Source organism: Telmatherina bonti (genome assembly GCF_933228915.1).
Source record: "Telmatherina bonti genome assembly, chromosome: 12".
NCBI lineage: Eukaryota > Metazoa > Chordata > Actinopteri > Atheriniformes > Telmatherinidae > Telmatherina > Telmatherina bonti.
The window spans coordinates 22,384,988-22,403,688 of NC_136610.1; the positions used below are offsets into that span (position 1 = coordinate 22,384,988).

At 39.1% G+C, this 18,701-nt stretch overlaps 1 protein-coding gene across 2 annotated transcripts; it reads right to left on the reverse strand.

Moving 5' to 3' along the window:
* Positions 1-353: 353 nt before the first annotated feature.
* Positions 354-18,450, reverse strand: inppl1b (inositol polyphosphate phosphatase-like 1b). 2 transcript variants are annotated; one of them, XM_079250597.1, is made up of 27 exons: positions 17,617-18,450; positions 16,562-16,625; positions 14,720-14,858; positions 14,319-14,439; positions 13,737-13,877; positions 13,460-13,547; positions 13,230-13,307; positions 12,842-12,979; positions 12,561-12,675; positions 12,354-12,454; positions 12,173-12,275; positions 11,874-12,070; positions 11,163-11,280; positions 10,882-10,978; positions 10,651-10,789; positions 10,424-10,523; positions 10,233-10,321; positions 8,653-8,734; positions 8,205-8,294; positions 7,999-8,112; positions 7,829-7,917; positions 7,018-7,105; positions 6,377-6,529; positions 5,884-5,965; positions 3,862-4,660; positions 3,661-3,776; positions 354-2,526 (listed from the first exon to the last, which is right to left on the reverse strand). In XM_079250597.1, the coding sequence occupies exons 1-27, from the start codon at positions 17,751-17,753 to the stop codon at positions 2,433-2,435; spliced, it is 3,672 nt and encodes a 1,223-aa protein (XP_079106723.1). In that variant the 5' UTR covers positions 17,754-18,450; the 3' UTR covers positions 354-2,432. The 2 variants fall into 2 exon arrangements, with proteins under 2 accessions (XP_079106723.1, XP_079106724.1); XM_079250598.1 differs by lacking the exon at positions 8,205-8,294.
* Positions 18,451-18,701: the final 251 nt, after the last annotated feature.

Here is an 18,701-nt window from a genome sequence, read left to right on the forward strand (position 1 = left end):
GCACTGGGAAACGTTTGGGATCATATAGCAATAACCATTTAGTGGGTTCAGCAGGGATGTATTCTCAGTGAGTTTGTAGTCTTGATTTCCCTTTAGGAAGAAAATCGATTGTATAGTGTAAAAAACTGTCAGGTGTTCACTAATTTATTTTATGCTTGCAAATGTTGTGCACAAACTTCTTTCTTTTCCTTTCAACTCTCTACAAATGAATCTTGATTTTGTATATATATATATATATATATATATATATATATATATATATATATATATATATATATATATATATATATATATATATATATATATATAAAACTTATTTAACATTCTTTTTCTCAGTAAATTTACAGGTGATGATCTCACTGCAGTCAATAAGGCGGTCAATAAGGCGGTCAATGAGGCGGTGATTTAGTGGTCACTGACACATACTGTCAGCAGACATGTGTTTGCCCATGCTTCAATAAGTAACCAATCCTTCTAAATGCTACAAATGACACAGCAGAGTTATTTTAGGCTTGGATTTGCAATTCTCTCATCTCTTTCTGTTATATTCTGTACCATACATCGTTTGGTTGACAAACACCACTTGTGCTTTGGAGAATTCAAGTCAAGAATCCTGTAAGTAGTTGCCAGAGAAAGAAAAAAAATCATTTTCCATGCTTCTGGTTAGTTAGAGTCACAAGGAGGCTGGAACCTACATATCTATAGCAACGTTCTGCTCATTAGAGAAAAAATGAGATAAAAAACTATGCAGACCCACACTTAGTGGGTGTGAAAACCTATGTATGTTGAAGGGTTATGCATGTATCTGGCCACCAAGCTGGATCCCCTAAATAACTTGCATCTATAAATTCTTCCTATAAAAGTTCTAAACAGAGGTTTTGACAAAGGGCAGCCTTGGAGGAGTCTAAACCTCACTGAAATATCAGATTTACGGCCGGCAATGTGGACCAGATTCTGGCACCTGGTTGTACAGGGACTGGACAGCTTATTCAGGGGGTCCAGTATTCCATACTCCTTCCTTTTTGAACAGGGAGACCACCAGTGCCAGTTCAAAGGAACAGTCCGCAAGTATGTTTGATGCTGTCAACAAAGACTGACAGAGCTGGTCCACTCCCAGAGCGTTGTCAGCTGAAAGTTGTTCTCCTTGGCCTCTTCAAACTCCTCCGAACATAGTTTTTTTTTGCTTCTGTCACTGCTAAAGCGATGTTCTGTTTAGGCTGCCTTTACTTGTCAGCTGCCTCAAGAATCCCACAGACCGAAAAGGCTCGATAGGACCCCTTCAGCCTGACAGATCTGCTAGTGCAGATCAATGAGTTACCACCACAACACACACCAATAACCTTACAGCCACAGTTCCAGTTCGCCACCTTGACAATGGAGACATAACAGTCGACTCTGTGTAAATGTCCCCTGCTTCACTCAGGACATGGCTGAAGTTCTGTTGGAAGTGGGAGTTGAAATTATTTCTGACAGGGGACTCTGCCAGACGTTCCCAACAGACCGCAACAATGCATTTGTTATTGTTCTTCCTTTTCCCCTAATATATGGCATTATACAAGAAAAAAAGTGGAAACTGCTGCTTTTACTAAATCTCCTACATACATTACAGAACGGGACGCAGGCTACATCAAATGTCAAATGAGCAGGACAGTGTAAGGACAAGTATGCTACTCTGAAACAGAAAAAAGACATAAACATTAAATCTCATTTTGCTGCCACTGCTGGGAAGCATAAAATAACATTTGTGATTGCCCAGTAACAGTCAAGTGTTGCTTTAGGCTCTTTGTAAATGTTGCATAGTGCATAAAGCTACTTAGTTGACATGATGGTAAGAGTACGAGACAGTAAACAAAACAGCATTTACCATATCTTTCTAAACCAACTATCCAGACAATCGTCCAGTAGATCATGTGGATTTTATGCTCAATAGGTTTATTATCAGGCTTTTACAAGCTCAGGCTCTGGCTCAATAATAGCAGAATGCAAGGAAAGCAACATAGAAGTGGGTGGATTGTAAACATCAGCCTTAGTGAACATTGGAAATTAAAGGTTTATATTTCATTGCAATTTATGATCCTTTGGAGACAAAATTAATGTAACTGAAAAATCACAATCGACATTTGTTATGCATCAGTAACTAGAAACAAATGTCAAGGTCTTCCATTCATGTCACCGATTTCTTTCTGCAGTTGTGAAATTGGAAAATGAACAAACCATAATGTTCAAGAAGTTCATCCTGCAATGTATTCTCTTCCTGTGTTGCAACAAAGGATCACGGCAGTATTGGTAGAATGCATGACATGACATCAGGGCTGAGTTAAAAGTCCAGGCAATGTGACTGACAGTCAGATCAGACTTCTCCAGTTCTCGGTGTATTTCCAGTAATAATTTACCAAATTACAAGATTTCATCTGAATGTCTTCATGTTAATGTCAGTTCCAATTCCTGGGTAGGTTTTCCAGGATTCTGCGTCGGTGTGAAGGATTAGCTACTCCTGCAGCGCACAGATCCGCTTCAGTGATGCCACTGTCAGAGAGAAGTAGTGGTGGCCATGGATTTGTTTAGAAAATCAAACAAGTCACACAAAGACAATGTTCACAATAAATCTGTAATGTAGCTGTAAATGCATGAGGCGTGGGCATCTCAGATACAAGAAAGTATAAATACAAAAATATAAGGAAGATACTGTTTTGTTTTGCTTTGTTTGGTTTTTTAACAAGGATATTAAAAAAAAAAAAAAAAAAAAACTGAAAATAACACTCAAAAACCCCTTTGCATTCACTGTTATGTTTTCACACTTTTTCTTCGCTGTGAGCATTCCCCCTTTTCAACTGGCCTTGAAACAGTCTGCAGTGGTCTTCCACATTAACCAAACTTTATCTGAACTGCTGTGCCTCCCAGGTTTCCTGTACTGTATGAAAGCTTTTAGGTGCAAAACAACTAAAATGTCTCTTTGTTTTCTTTTTTTGTGTGTGTGTTTTCTAAACTAGCACGTTTTGTTTTTTTTTAAATGTGGTAAAAATTTTGTTTGAGGGTTTTATATAATTTATGCAGTATTCAGATTTCTGTTACGTTCTTTTTGTTTTTTGTTTTTTTATTTTATTGTATTTTTGTCATGTAGCTGTGTCTTGTTTATGGTTACTTTTGACTTCAGGTCACTGTATAACATTCCCTCAAGGGGAAATTTTCATACCAGTGCAGCTCCGGAGTAAAAACAGTCTGAAATATCACAAACGGAGAATCACATTTTTGCAGTGTGTGTATATTTGTTTAAGCATTGTTAACACTAAAGAGCTTCTATTCAGCAACATGCTCATCTCTAGCCTGGTTTCCATACACTAACAATGAAGCTATCTCCTACCATAACTAAGCAAATACTTTACCCTCCCCCCCCCCTTTTAAGAAAACAGTGTGTGTTCATAAAATTTTCTACTTTTTTCTATTAGTCTTTTCATACAGATAACAGAAGACTAATTGATGTGAATAATAAACGCTAAGTATCAAATGAGAGGTGGATTTCTCATTAAAACCTCAGTTCTGTCCCAGTTCTTTCACTTCTGTGCATATTGAGACAGTTATAAGAAAGGACAACAACCTGTATTTGTCTGAAATGACAAACACATATAATATAACCTCACTGAATATCCCAATTAATTTTACCTGAAATAGTCCAGATCATCCCAGCCATTCAGGCTAAGTCCCAGGGTGTATTTCTGAAGACCTAAAGTACTAAGAAGCTCCCGCACAGTCTCTGGTGCACCTTTGAGGACAGACACCTGCAATGAGATAAAATACAGATAATATTTTTAACCAACTGTCAGTAGTTCCCAGTAACATCTGTCTTTGTGAATGGGGTCATACCTCTTTCTCCCAGCAGCAGTTTCTGTCTCCATGCTTGGAGGGGCCATTTCTAGAATTTGTCCTTTGGCTAAGTGTTGATGGGTCTCTCTGCTCTAAGGGGAAGAAGTCGACTTCACTGAGGGACTTGGCAATCTGCAAAGCAGTGAGGGAGTTGTCCCCTGTGGGTCCAGGAGACTGCTTTTCAACAAGCCAGGGAGCAGAGTGCCGACATTTTGCCAAGTGAGTGGGGTTGTAGGGAATAACTGATGGTGACTTGGCTGCTTGCATAGCATTGGCCCCTGCTGGAAGAGGCTGAAGACAATCTCTTTTGACTTTATCTCTCATTATTGCTGAGTGATTTATGTACAAGTTTGTTAAATTGTCTTCAGGCTGGATGGAGTCCTTAACATTATTTACTTTTTCTTGGTATTTTTTTCTTGGTTGGGTAGTCTGTTCCTGGTATTGTGGGATGGTGTTACATGAGGGTGAAGGGATTGGAGATGTTTTTTTTGCTGGGAAAAGCTGATAGGAAGAGTTGGTTTGGGATGCTTGGCACTCACTGGTTGGAGTGCACTGAGGCAGAATGGCTGGAATTTCGATTTCTGTAAAGTCTGATCTGTGACAGGGTCTTCTATCAAAGCCCTGACGACCTGATACTTTTGGGAGCTGTAAGGCCTCATTACCAGACCAGATGACCTGAGGGTCTCTTCGCTGGGGAAGCGCCTCCTCCACTCTGCGTGGGACGGATATGCCTTCAAAGATGAAGTAGGCAGGATTGGTGTAGCTGCTCGGAGTTAGTTTAAGCGGGACTCCACAGGGCCTGGAAAGGATTATACAAGTCTTGAATTCCAGACATAAATGCTACTAAAATTGTACATAAGACAAATTAATTTCTTTCACAAAAACCTAAAAAATACCCTCTTTAACACCTAGTTGTAACATTTAAGTCTTTTAACCAAATTTGCTCAGTGCTAAAAAAAATATTACATGTGGACTTGTGGTGACAGTTTCAGATGTAAAAATGAGTTCATATTTTGTATTACACTTTAACTGAAGCCTTATTTATATCACGGAAACTTTCCTAAGGGAACTAGGGACCTTTGGAGTTTCTTTTTGCATATTAATCATAGGGACGAGTGTCTTTGTTAAGGGGAGTTATAGACAGCTTTCCATTTCAGGAACTGGGGTCATGTGGCGTGAACAGTTACATAACTGTAAAGGCTCAGTCTTTAAGTTTCTTTTGTGCTGTAAACCTTTCATGATAGCTCCAATTGTCCCGTGAAACCAGACCATGTCAACAAAAATTATTGATATATCAATGGATCTGTGAAATCAAACTGATTTTCCATATTGAACCCAGTTTGCAACATTGACGTTTAGCCCAAAGATTTTATGATGGCGTAGCGGATTATATGTAGCGGAATAGCCTCTACAATGGTGATGGCGAAGTTTGAGAGGGTAGTGAATTGCTTTTCATTTACGTACTGATGGGTTGCTGTCGTTTCAAAAATTGTGCTTTTTCCATGTTTAACCAGCCCCAAAAATGCTAAAAAAAAATATTATATTTCCCCTCCCCAAAATGACTTGTTTATATCTGGGGTGTAATCCCTTAATTTACCAGCTTTGAGGTAAGAGTTTGCAGTACTATAAGATCCCAGTTAGATGAATGCTGACAGCATTTCATTAAAACCAGTAAGTTTCAGTTGTGTTTGATTTCTTGAAGTAGATCATTTAAATCCACATTGCTGTCACTGCTCTTATTGTATCTTGTTTTGTCCCAGTAAACTAATGACAATCAACAGCAGGAAAGTTTATTTCTCTTAAGATGACAGAATGAAGTTAAATGTAAGCCTAACTTCAAGATATAGTTGGAAAAATTATGGAAAAACAATGGCTACACTAAAAAAAAGTACAGCTGTACAAAAAAGGGTACAGATTAACCTGAGTAGTAAGTGATTTTTTTTTCTAGTCTTTAAGAATTGAGAACTGAAGGCTTTGTATTTCTTTATAGCCAAATACCCCAAAACAGTGAGTAGTCTTCACCTGGTTAATGGGATCCGGGGTGCTGCAGAAGACACGTGTCCCCTCCCAGGATCTTTATCATTTTTCTCAAAACAGAACAGCTCTGCAAAAGTCAAATTAAGGCATGAAAAACCCGTTTGGCAATGAGCAGGACTTCTTCAAAATCTGTGTGCTGCATGCAGGCAAAAGCCATTGCCAGTTTGCAGTCACACAGCATAGTTTTGTTTGTGTGTGTTGCTCCTGACCTGCGGGCATCATACCCAAATGTCCTGTGTCAGTGTCTCAGGATGCATCTGGTCATGGTCAGTCATTCAGGAGCCAAAAGAGGAAGCGATCGATAGATATCAGCAAGCGTAAAGCCAAGCCAGGGATCATTGAGAAACCAAATAGAGGAAGCAATGTGAGACTCACAGGAGAGTCAAAGAATGCAGTGACAGTGGAAGTGAAGGTTTAGAGGGAAGTGATAGTGCAAGCAAAGCAGTGGATCAGGAATGACTAGTTTTGGCCAACCCACCATAGATCTTCTGCCGCGTTGCTCGTCTTTCTCTTGGCACATGGACTCTGACCCGTCCTCGTATGGAGCCCATCTCCTCACCTCGGTGACTCAAAAATGTCTCAAACTGCTCTGACGTGCCAGTCAGTGAGCGCAGAGCTACACAACATTCACCTACGGCAAAGATTGTTTTCTTAAAATGTCTTATTATATGAATAACACACTGCATCCAACAAAACTAGCATATGCATGTCATGTTTTCTGAACTATATGGCAATACAACCATGCAACAATGATACAGCATAAATATGTCTATAAGTGACAAATTACGACACTTTACAACACAATTATTTTGTTTTTACTGCATCAAAAAGAGGAAAGAACTATTTATCCTCTGTAAAAGAGAAAGCCATAATTGCTTTTAAATGTTGCTTTATGCAGAGGAAAAGTGAAGCTGAATGGAGAAAGCATTAAAAATAAATATTTTACACTACTAGACATGGTTAGAGTAAATTTAGTAAACAAAAAAACTGGTTTTTGACATAAGATTTGCTTTTAAAGAAAGGCTACTGATTATCACCCTAATTAAAATCATGTTAATTTAAAATTTTAAGTTTAAAGTGTACCGATATATGAAAGAAAAAAATTGTTCTGGGACAAACCGTATGACTCAAACCCATCACATGATTTTACAGAAAGCAGCAGGTGCTGGTTCTGAAGATGCTCCATGTCAGACATAATGGGAAGAAGCTGTAACATACATAAACAAAACACAAGGTAAAAAAAGATGTTTGGACCATATGCCTTCTGCAAACATGTTGAACCACCAATGTTCAAGTCTTTATGTTTTGCTTTCAATAAGCCGGACTCACTTCTAATCTTTAAAGTAAACTTGATAAATAGTTCTCCAGAATTTCTGAAGGTCGTTCGCTGTTTTACTTTGGAAATTGGCTGCTATTTAGTTAGTTTCCAATCGGTTTATCTAACTGACCATTTTCAGTGGAATGTGTCTATGGTTGTTATATCCCTTCACACCAACCTATGAACCATTCAAGCATTTTTTTAAAAAAGCCTTTCATGGCGGCATCTATGGAAAAAAACACAGTTTGACAGAAATAAAATAACATTTTTGTATTAACAATGTGATAACCACAGAGCTAATAGCCAAAAAGCATGGCATGATTGGCTGTGTGTGAACCTAGAAGAACAAATGTCTGCAACGTCCATAGAAAAGCTTTGAGATGTCCTTCGGGAAGAATGGAGAACTATTCCTGAAGTCTGCTTAAAGAAATGTCAAGTCAGCTTCAAGAGAGCTTACGCTTTGTTAAAAGTTGTCACACCTATTATTATTTTCAAGCTTATCAGAACAGTTCAAACTATGCTTTTATTACATGTAATGTATTTTTATTAATGTTTGCACATATTTCAATATTAAATTAACCTCCAACTATATGAATGCGCTCAGCCTCTCACCTTTGGCAGCTGTTTGAAGGACCAGCCTAGTTTGAGAAACCCTGGAACATCACAGCTCTGTGAATCATTTTCACTGGAGCGCCGCGTCTCTGCAAATAATTATAACAAATAATTATTGCTCCTTTGTTATATTGTACTGCTCACAAAGCCCTTTTGAAATGACACCGTACCTTCAAGGCAAGAGGAGTGAAACTCAATAAAGAATTTTGCCTTGCTTGCTGTCTTTACGATGGCCTCAATGCCTTCAAGCTCAATCCAGGACCTCTCTTTGCCAGGGTTTGAATCTGTTTAAATTAAAAAGAAAATCTTCTTTAGTTTAAATGGATCGACCGTAATTAATTTATTAGTGCCCGGAAAACCATGTCCTTGACAACACCTGTTTTAGAGTGGCATGGTGTCGTCACTCCCACTTGGAAAGTAGCAAAAACAGGTGAGTGATCACTTGTGAAGATGTCATCTGTGCAACCTAGTAAAAGACAAGCCATTTGAGCAGGAGCACTGCAAGACACATGATCTGCAAATGTTATTTCAACATAGGAAAATGTGTCGTGCTTTGACAGTTATTGAGATTAGTCAGAAGCAGATTTCTGGCTGAAATGGAGGAAATAACTCCAGGTCTTGATTGACTGGTATGTGGGTGTTGACCACCACTCGTTCTACAGAAAAGACCACATGTATTCAGTTTTAGTGTTGACTGACATCCTGCATATATCAGTGCTTACCAACTGTCCAGGATGCCTCAAATGCATTTTGTGTAAAAGTGTACCTTTTAAGTTGAAGCTTTTCCAAGTATTTATTTTTCTAGGAAATGCTCTAGCTCTCACCATATGCAGTACAGATGATGTGTGTTTCTGGGTAGGACTTCCACAGAATTCTGTCACACCATGATGGAACATTAACTCGTACCTACAGAGAAAGGTTTTGTCATAACATAAACAACAATACATTGGGTATTTCTCTGTCCACCAATGAAAAGCCCGTACATAGAGAGAGCAAGTTTACACTGATGAGTGCTTTCATTCCTGTTACGCCAGACATTCCTGCATTAGACAGGGGTTTAATCTTAAACCAGCTATTTTGAGTTGTCACAGCAGCTGCTGTCAAAGTCGCTTAACCCTACAGATTCCTGAAATAGGATTAAGTTGCAAATAAATTATCTTAAGAAGTGTGTACTTGGAACAAAGCTGTGGTGGCTCAGTGGTCTGGCTTCTGGCTTAGTAATTGGAAGGTCAAGGGATCAAAACCCAACACTGTTAAGATTTTACTGCTGGGACTTTGAATAAAGCTTTTGACAGAGGCCTGTACTTCGAAATAGGATTAACATATCGCTCGGTTACCTGGCTCGTCTTTCCCAGACACTTGCAATTCTGATAAGCGGTACTATGAAGCTGGTAAAACTGAACCCAGAGTTTTAAAAAATTGATCAGTGCTTGCTCACATGAACGCAGTGGTGTTTGAAGTGTTTTTACCAATCGCAAGCAGGGAGAAACCCTGAAGAGCATCTTATATTATTTTAGAGGAGCAGAAAATTATTCTTCCAAAATATAAAAATTCAAGCACATCTCTCAGGCCGAAAGGCTGGTGACTGAAAGGCTTTATTTCTTCATACTAAATCAAATTAATTTATTTTGAGATTGCTGAAGTCCATCAGTTGAAATGTGTTTCATAGGATTTGCTTAGGATGTCACTGGGAACATCAAAATGAGATCCTATCTACCACTAAAATCTATTTTACTCCTAAGCTCTCTTCTCATAATATGTGCAATAACATCGCTAAGCTGTAACAACAGGCCAGAAGGTGGTACTTTTATACTCAATCTCTCATCCAAAACATAACCTACTCTGAAGCAGGCTGGCCATTCAGCTTAAGTTACCATGGTGATTTACCCAGGTAAGAAGTGTTCTAGCATCATAGGATAGAAAAGCCAGAGGTAACCCTGGAGTTACCTCGATAAGAAAAAAATCCAGCTTTGTAGTACAGGCCTCTTATTTGCTCAAGGTGGTGGGTTTACTGTGGCTAATTTGTAGTTTTAACAAGTTGATATGTGTAAATGCTGGAGATGTACTGTATGTAATTCATTTTAAAAATTAATTTTATTTTTAAAATGATGTTTCCTTTTCCATTTCTCTTTGAGCTTTCCTTGGAAGTTGTACTCGGTAGGGAAGTGAAAAAGAAAAAGAAAAAAAAACAAAGTATCAACCAGAAACTGTCCTGATGATATATTTTACCAGTCCAGTTCCAGACCTGGAATGGCCAAACAGTGCGTCTTGTAACTATTGAAAATAAAAACTTCAATTTGAAGTAAAGCAATACTTGCAGCTGCTCAATTCTATTTTTATTATTAGCACACATCTTTGATCAATCCTTTCTTTTTCTACTTTTGTGCAATGAAACAAGACTCACCCCTGACGTCTTGTATTTTTGCCAAAGGTAGCAGTCTCGAGAGCCCCTCTCATACCGATAAGTGGGTGGAAACGTGATCTTGTCTTCCTCTTAAACGTAGAAAAAGAGCAAAATGTAGAAAACACATTGAACTGACTAAAATGAAACATAACTATGATTTCATTATTCTTTAATGAAACACTAATACTCACTGAAATTCAGAAAGGCCTTCCTCTTGTGTCTTTCTCGGGTTAGCTGGTCTGCACACATGAGATCCTCAAATTCTCTTTTGGACACATGTTTCAGAATGTCCTGCAGTCAGTGATGATCAGAGAGATGTAGGATATTCCACACATGCAAAATCAATTGAATCAATTTTTTTTTTTTTAAAAAAGCATCCACTGAGCATTAATCCTATAATGAAAGCCATGAGTCTGACCTGTACATCCAAGTCGAGCCTGTAGTTGAGATCTCCACACCAAAAGAGATGGGTGAAGCGCATACTGATGTCAAAGGCACCAAGCTGTTTGTCACCGAGGGAAAGGAGTCTGAGAATATCCACAAAGTTCTGGTTCCTCCTAGAAAATCCATATACATTGCAAGACAGAAATTATTATTTGTTCAAGCTACAGAGTTCACATATTTCTGAAACATAAACATCACAATTCACCTCATCACTTTATCATTCCCAGATGTCAGGTGACAGTTAACAAACCCAAAAGATGTCCCACAGAACTGGAGGGAGACTCCGACTGCTCCCTTGTTTCCTAAAACAACTGAATCAGTCAACCTCAAACTTCAAGGTTAGTAAAACATGTCCTGTTTTTCCTAAACATGCAGTGATATTTTGGCTATTCAACCGTGGTAATGTGCATTGTATATTTTTGTTTTGTGTGTGTGTGAGAGAGAGCGAGAGAGAGAGAGAGAGTAAGGTCATACAGAATGGCCTACCTAATGTGTTTCCCAGTCCAGTCTTCACGCTGGCTGTGTTCACATGGCTGATGCGACTCTCATGCTCTGGCTTTACGAACACAGCAAGCCTCATATTCCAGAGGGATTGCACTGCCACCTACAGGCCATTGTGTCACATTACAAGAAATTACATTTTCCAACTGGCACTGTCCTCAGTCACTGATTCCTCGTGATCTCTGTGGCAGATTAAGTTTTATGTTTTAAATAATACATGTTTGTAATCCATTTCGACCAGCACAGTACATATATATATATATATATATATATATATATATATATATATATATATATATATATATATATATATATATATATATATATATGTTTATCTTTTCCATCCGGGAGAGCCATTCGTGTGCCTAACCCCCTTCAAGTCTGATTAGGCCCAAGAAAGCACATCCAGCAAATTATCATACAGGCCCAATGTCTAAACATTTGAATATTTAAGTAATATTTTTATCTTATTCAGAAGCCCAGAAACAAATGAAATTGTGAACACTGGATGTTGGGGTTTGTATTTTTTTTATTATGCAATAGAAATAAATCCAATGAACAACCCAATGAATGATTCATTTGAGTCAGGTGTGTTGGAACAGGGATACATACAACACCTGCAGCATTGTGGCTATCAATGACCAGAGCTGGACACCCCTTCACTAAACGGATACAAAGCTGAAAAAAGAGACTTACCTGCTTGAATTCAATCTGAGTATAGCTGCGAAGGGTTGCTTTGATATGTTCAATCCATTCTCTTTCCCCCTGAGGGTTTTCTTGAGTCCCAAGTGCATAGATGTCATGAGGGATCAAAGCTGTCGACTCATCAGGGGTATGTCCCAAACCGCAGCAGGTTACCCAGGACTGCAAGCTTCGAGGAGGAGGAGAACCACCTTTGTGCAGAAAAAACATCCAGTAAATCAATCAATCAATCAAAATATTCTCCATACTCTCATCATCACATTAAGAAGTTTTCTGCTGTCATTATAGATTACCCATATTCCAGGTGCCAACAAACACCGACACCACATCAGGTTCACTCCATTGAGAGTGTCTGGACTTCATTAGCAGAAGCAGTTGGCAGAAGGAGTCACATTTCTGCAATAGACGAACATGGCTTATGGTAAGGGAAACAGTGGATCCCAGTTAATGGTGAATCTTAGCATCTTGCCTTACCCGTGCACTTTCAAATGTAATATCCTGTGGTGTGTTGTGATGACTGTCAACCACCAATCGTACCTTGGCTGGACTGCTCTGGAACTTGACAATCTGAAGAACTGATGCATGGGAATAATGAGAAATATTGTACATGTTGTGTAGTGGTATCACATAATATACGGCGATGCACAAGTAACAAAATAGGATCTAGATGTTTATCCTTACTTCTGTCTTGTGTGATCTTCTCAATACCAAATGAGCCAGCCTTCCTGTCAAATAGCAGCACCCCTGTGTCCACATCCACAGAAACAGTTTGCCTGCCATACCTTACTATCTTTACCTGCAGCACATGCAGAAAATTACTAACAATGCAAAGATGATTAAGTTATATATGAATCAAGACCAAGCTGTTTGGCCTAAAAGTTGTCTAAATTTAGCAAGAGGCTAAATTCCCATGGCTAAATCTGGGTGACAAGCACAGTTATTTTTAGGGTCACCCTATTTACCTGAAAGGAGTGGACAGGTATCTGTCTAGTGTTGTTCTTTGCAGGTATTACATTGGTGGGGGTTGGTTCAGGAGGGGAGGGGCTAGGCTGCACAGCCAGATTGTGATTGGTCACTGCATCTTGCAACGCTTTCAAAACCTTCAAGGGGAGAAAATACTGCAGGCTTAGATTCAAACAGTTACTGAACATTTTAGTTTTCCTTGCAAAAGCCCTCTTTGAAAAATGAAAAAACTTACTCCTGTCACTGAAGGTAAACTGTGACTTCATTACTCAAACAGTTGTTTGAGAAGTAAAAACATTTGTAACGGTTGTTTCTGTATTTTAAACCTCTTGAATACGTGACCAAATAATTTTCACCAGTGTCTGAGTTTATTAAACAATCATATACCTTTTTCTCCAAAGAAGAAAGGAGGCTGATCAAAGCAGAGATCTTGCACAGCAAGCTGTCAATCTCCATCTCTGGACTCTTGTTTCCAAAACACATGACATGATGCATAATGAGCTTGTGTGCATCAGTATATAATTACACCTTTTTCCTCTGACAAATGATTAAAATTAAAACACTTCAATTTGTTATTGTGTTTTTAAACAAGTGTAGTCCATGGTTTGCATTTCTACCTGTGGCTTGGTGGGTGTTAAAGAGCAGCTAGGGTGATCGAAGACTTTGGCCAACGTTTCCAGACTTGAGAGAGTCAGATCAATCTCACTGTAGAAGTGATCAGTGATTATGAATTAATATGTTACATTTTGTTGAAATTGTTGTGGGGAAAATATCACAGAAGCACATATGTTACTCTTTATGTAGCAAAGACAGAAATATCCTTTTGTATATGTCCACACATTTATAGCTGCCAGTATTAGTTAACATTGAAATCAAAAATAAAGTGATGTTAACCTGTTCAAGCCTTGGCAGACAGTTCCCAGAGTACGCTTGAGGTGGCACAGGGTTGTTGCCCCTTTATGCACATTTTCAATATCAAGAGGGAGCTCACTGAAGAGGTAGTCACTGAGGAGGCCAATCACCTCCCCTGCTGTACTGTAAACAAACAAAATAGACACTAGTCAAGCAATAAAAGTAATCTGTATTAGTTCTCAGTATATTAATGCTGCTCGGGTTTGCACTTAAATGTCATCTCACAGGAAAAAGCTTAGTGATTCTTCAGGGGAAACTGACCAAAGCAAGAGCACTGGTCCAGCACACAACACAAACTAATAACCCTGTTTATTAATAGAACAAAAGAAAAAGTCACGCAAACAGTTTCACAACTAGTTGTTACGCTTCATTGCCACCAGGTGCATGTAGTCTGTAAAAAGTAAACAGGCTGTTGCTGTGACACAAAAAAATCACATTTCCATTACCAGAACTGAACGTCGTTTTAGCTGAAGTTAAATAAAATTACGTTTACGAGCAAAATTCTGGAAAAGTTAGTTTTCAAAATCTAAAGTTATTAAAGAAAAATAATTGTTATAATTGTACTTGGATGTGTTCAGGTTTTTCAGCATCTCCAGAAAGACGGTATGAGCGGCTGGTTCTGCTGGTGGTGCTGTAACAGAAGCTGTACTGACAGAGGCGGGAATAGGAGGTGGCTTCTCATCGTCTGCATACAAAATAAATAAACAAAAAATAAGTAATGAATATGGCAACTTTAAGAGGAAGATCTTCAAGTTTTTATCACAGTGTTTCCTATCTTATATGCTGCATTTTGGCTTTGTTTAGCTGAATAATTAATGACATACTATGATATGTCAAGTTGTTATTCAGCCGAGGTTGTATTTACCCAAAATCAAGACCTGTCTTAACATCAAATCTTAGAATCAGAAGAGGCTATATGTTTTTTCATGACTTTATCATTTTGGTGGGGACCACTGATGACCCACCTGAGCTCTCATCCCCTGTGTCTGTATCACGGGGAACAGGATAGAGAAGAGGAGTGACCAGGCCTTTGTGGGGGTGCTGATATCCCCAAACCAAGTCCTCCAGTGTCCGGAAACAGTTCACCTGCACCCCCTGTGTCGTCTGTGAGACATGCAAACAGGACAGTAGTAGAGTTATTCTGTAAAATCCACAGAAACTTTTAACAAGTTCTCTGCAGATGTGATGATACGAGACACATATTGTATGAAGCGCTGTTGCTCCATTTTATTATTAGTTAAGTTTCTTTCATTTGTCTTGACAAGTTTGTGCAAATAGAAGCAGGCATTGTATTTCAATTTATATAATTGACCTATTTAACTTTTATACTTTTTCTTCTTAGGGGATGTTTCATTGGAGCCCCACCTCTCTTGTTAAAACTTTCTTGGCTGAACAAAGCAGAAGTATTTATTTATTATTTGCATGACAGAAAAAAGCACATGTAGATTATATGCTGTGATAAAAGGCCTCCCAGAGGGACTCAGAAAGCTGTGCCCCAGAAGAGAGATGACATCACTACAGCTACTTCCTCACTATAGAAGTAGTTGGTTGTCTTGTTTCCATTTAGCCCATTATTAGTACTGATAAGCTACGAAAAAGCTAATCAGCCTTAACATTTAAGCTACATGCATAAGTTAGCCTGCTCTCAAACAATGCACAGAAACTTATCCAACTGTACTTCAAACTTCAAGCGGCACAGGCAGAGATTAAGATTACATACTCAGAACATGGACCAATTCAACATGGTGCACATTAGACCACAATGCTGAGAGAGCTCTTTTCCTGTGCCCTCTTTTTAGAAGTTTTTTGTTTTCATTTTGTGGTGAACTAAACCATTTTTTGGCTCGAGCTACCTGCCTGTTTTGCCAGGAACTCTTCAAATAGTATTTTTTAAAACCAGAAGGATCTCTTGAAAAGTAATTTAAAAGAAATGAAAAGAAATAACAGACAGTGCACGACAAAACTGGCCCCAAAATATCTCCGTGGCCTTCTTGGAAAAACAAAAAGGCAAGCATGCGACTAGTGAGTTAGTGGAGCAAATCCAGTGGGGGAAAACACATGCAAAAGGTTTATACTGATGGCAGTGGAAAAACAACTGAAATAGCAACAAAGTTTAATGTGTTCATTGGAAAGCTGAGGAGTTTTCCAAGTTAAAGGCATAAAAACAACTGCCAAGCAATTGGTATTAAACTCCTCGCTGGCCTTTTATGTACAGAGATATTGTTTTGAAGAAAAAAGTGTTCATTTTTCTCAACCACAGAGAGTGTCTGTGTGCAGTTTTTGTGGTTGCAAACTTTGTGCTTGTGTGCATTTTGTGTCTGATAATTAGTTGATGTCTAATGACCATCCTGTCTAGAGCATCAAAAGAAGATTTACAACATCTCATCTCTGACTCAGACTGCTACATCTAATAGAATCATAATGTCTAATACAAACACCCCCATACATTAGCATAACAAACAAGCACACCATTTGGTCAGTGACATAGTGTGTGGGCTGAACAGGAATCTCTGAGAAATAAAACAATTTCTCCTCTGTGCTGCTGAGCTAACGCTACAAGTATGCAGCCACATGGCAAAGATGCTATTCATACAACAAAGTGGCTGCAGCCATGACTGAGTATGTTCAGAGTACAAATACAAATGTGTTCCTGTTCTATCTGCAACGTGGAATAGCAAACTATTGTTTGATCCATCTTGTCCGCTGGGTGTCTGACAGGCTGGACAGTTTGTGCCAAAGTGTTAGCCATTTGTGTTTTGCTCAATTTCAAGCAGATAATTCAGTGTCAGGTGATGAAGAATGCTTACCTGAACTGCAAGAAGACCATCTGAATCCGGAAGAATACGATATGTGTGAACATGGCGTTGGAATCTTTAACAAACCAAAAATAACTGTTGTTAATGGTGACAACGGCTCACAACAACGCATTTTTCCAAAGGGAATGCGGTTTGAATGAATTGTTCATAAAAGCTGTGGTTTAAAACACTAAAAAAAAGGCATTAGTTGTTTTGCAGATCTTTACAAATGTGGTTTATTTTACTAAACACAGTCTGTGTGATGCTGAGATCATCATATCATCTGTCATCATCATCAGCACCAATGGCAGCATAAAAAGATTATTTGAGTTAAAATGTAAAAAAAAAATAAAAATAAAAAAAGCAGATAGATTGAATATTAGTCTCCACTGTGGAGGAATTAATGGCACCAAACAAGAGAATGATATACTGAGAAAAGAATGAAGGCAAAGAGGGAACTCTGTGAGCAGCCAGGTTTAGTTTTCAGGAATGTATCTGGCTTGGGCTGACGAGTAGTCAGTGTAGTGCGGTCGCTGGAGCTCCCACCCACTTTCAGGGGCCCCGGGGAGGAAATAAGGGTAAGTGGGGAAACAGAGAGTCATAAGTTAGGGTTTGACTGGCTAAAATTGACATTTCTGGACAAAGCAGTCTGACTGATTAATAGTGTCTTTGTGGCCTGCTGGCAGATGGCGGTGTAGGTGATGGATGAGACAGGGTGAGTGAAGCTGCTGAATCAATTTACAAACAGGGAGAACTTGTGAATAATCACCCATTCTGTTGGTCAAATTGAAGTGTTTTACAAGATAAGATAACTGGGTATGGTTGTTGTCCTTTATGTGTCACTTAACATATTGTAGGACAATATTTACGACTTTTCTGAATAAGTGACAGACTTATTCAGTTTTCAAGGAGGTGAAACACATCAAAATAAACATTATGTTCAGTTCAACAACTTCTGCAAAACACATCTTTATATTTTCTATGATGCCTGCCATATTATGATCATAGATGCACAGATAAGATTGACACGTCATGGAATAGCTGAGGGTATGTGTGTGAATACTCACAGTAGGCACAATGCAAAGGCTCCTGGCACAGATTCACTGTCTCTTACAAGGTAGCTGCCATCCCTCCCTGCCCGTGCCAACAACTCCTCTGCATGCACACGACTGATGTCGCGATGATACCATGATGCTGTAGCCATGGCAGTTAACTTTAGGTGATATTCTTCTAAGAATAATCCACATGAGGTGAAGAGCAATACATAACGCACAAATTTACCATGTCAGACTTGCACAGAGGGCATTTCACAGGAGGTCTCTCATTCAAGTCATCAGCATCAGAGTGTGCTGAGTGGTCCACTTGAGTGTTTAAAACTTTTCCATGATCCTTTCCAGAGTCCCTGATGTCTGTTCTGGGTCACCCATTGTGTAGCAGGGAAGGGAAAATCATCCAGCTGAATCTGAGGTTATTCCACTCAAACACTCCAGTCCACCGTATCCAGATAAAAATCCTTGTCCAAAAACCCAGTTTGCTTCAGTTTGTGAATTGCTACACCCAGGTGGGTGTGTTGATCCAATAAATAGAGACCACCACAACAGTGCAAGGGAGAGAGAAGAAGGAGGTAGAAGAAAAACAGCAGAGTGAATGAAGCAGCCACCCCTGAGGCAATGACGCTGGCTCTGAGCTTAACCACAAACACAAGCCCGCCTCTTGTCCCAAAACAAAAGCCCTACATGCAAACAACAGGAAAAGAAGAACCAAGAATGGCAAAACAAACAAATCGAGTCACACATACACACACAGCACCCACACACTCACACACAGTAAAGGCAGAAACATACCAAATGGAAGTCAGTCAGCACTAAAACCAGACAGGCATGCAACAGAAACCAGACTAATTCAAATGATTTCCCAGCTCTGCTGCCATATAAGGGAAAAGGAACACCCTCTAACAAGTTCAGCTGACTGCAGTTGTCTTTGCTTTTTTCAAGCCAAGATTCCATTTAGAGCAAGTCTTGGTGAAAGTCGACTACTCCAGGGGTCTTACTTAAAAGCTGAAAGCTTGTGAGCCCGTGCGTGTGCCTTGTCAGAATAGTCCCATTTACACTGGCGTGGTCTCCAGTGGTTCTTCAGAGAGCTGTCAGGGCAG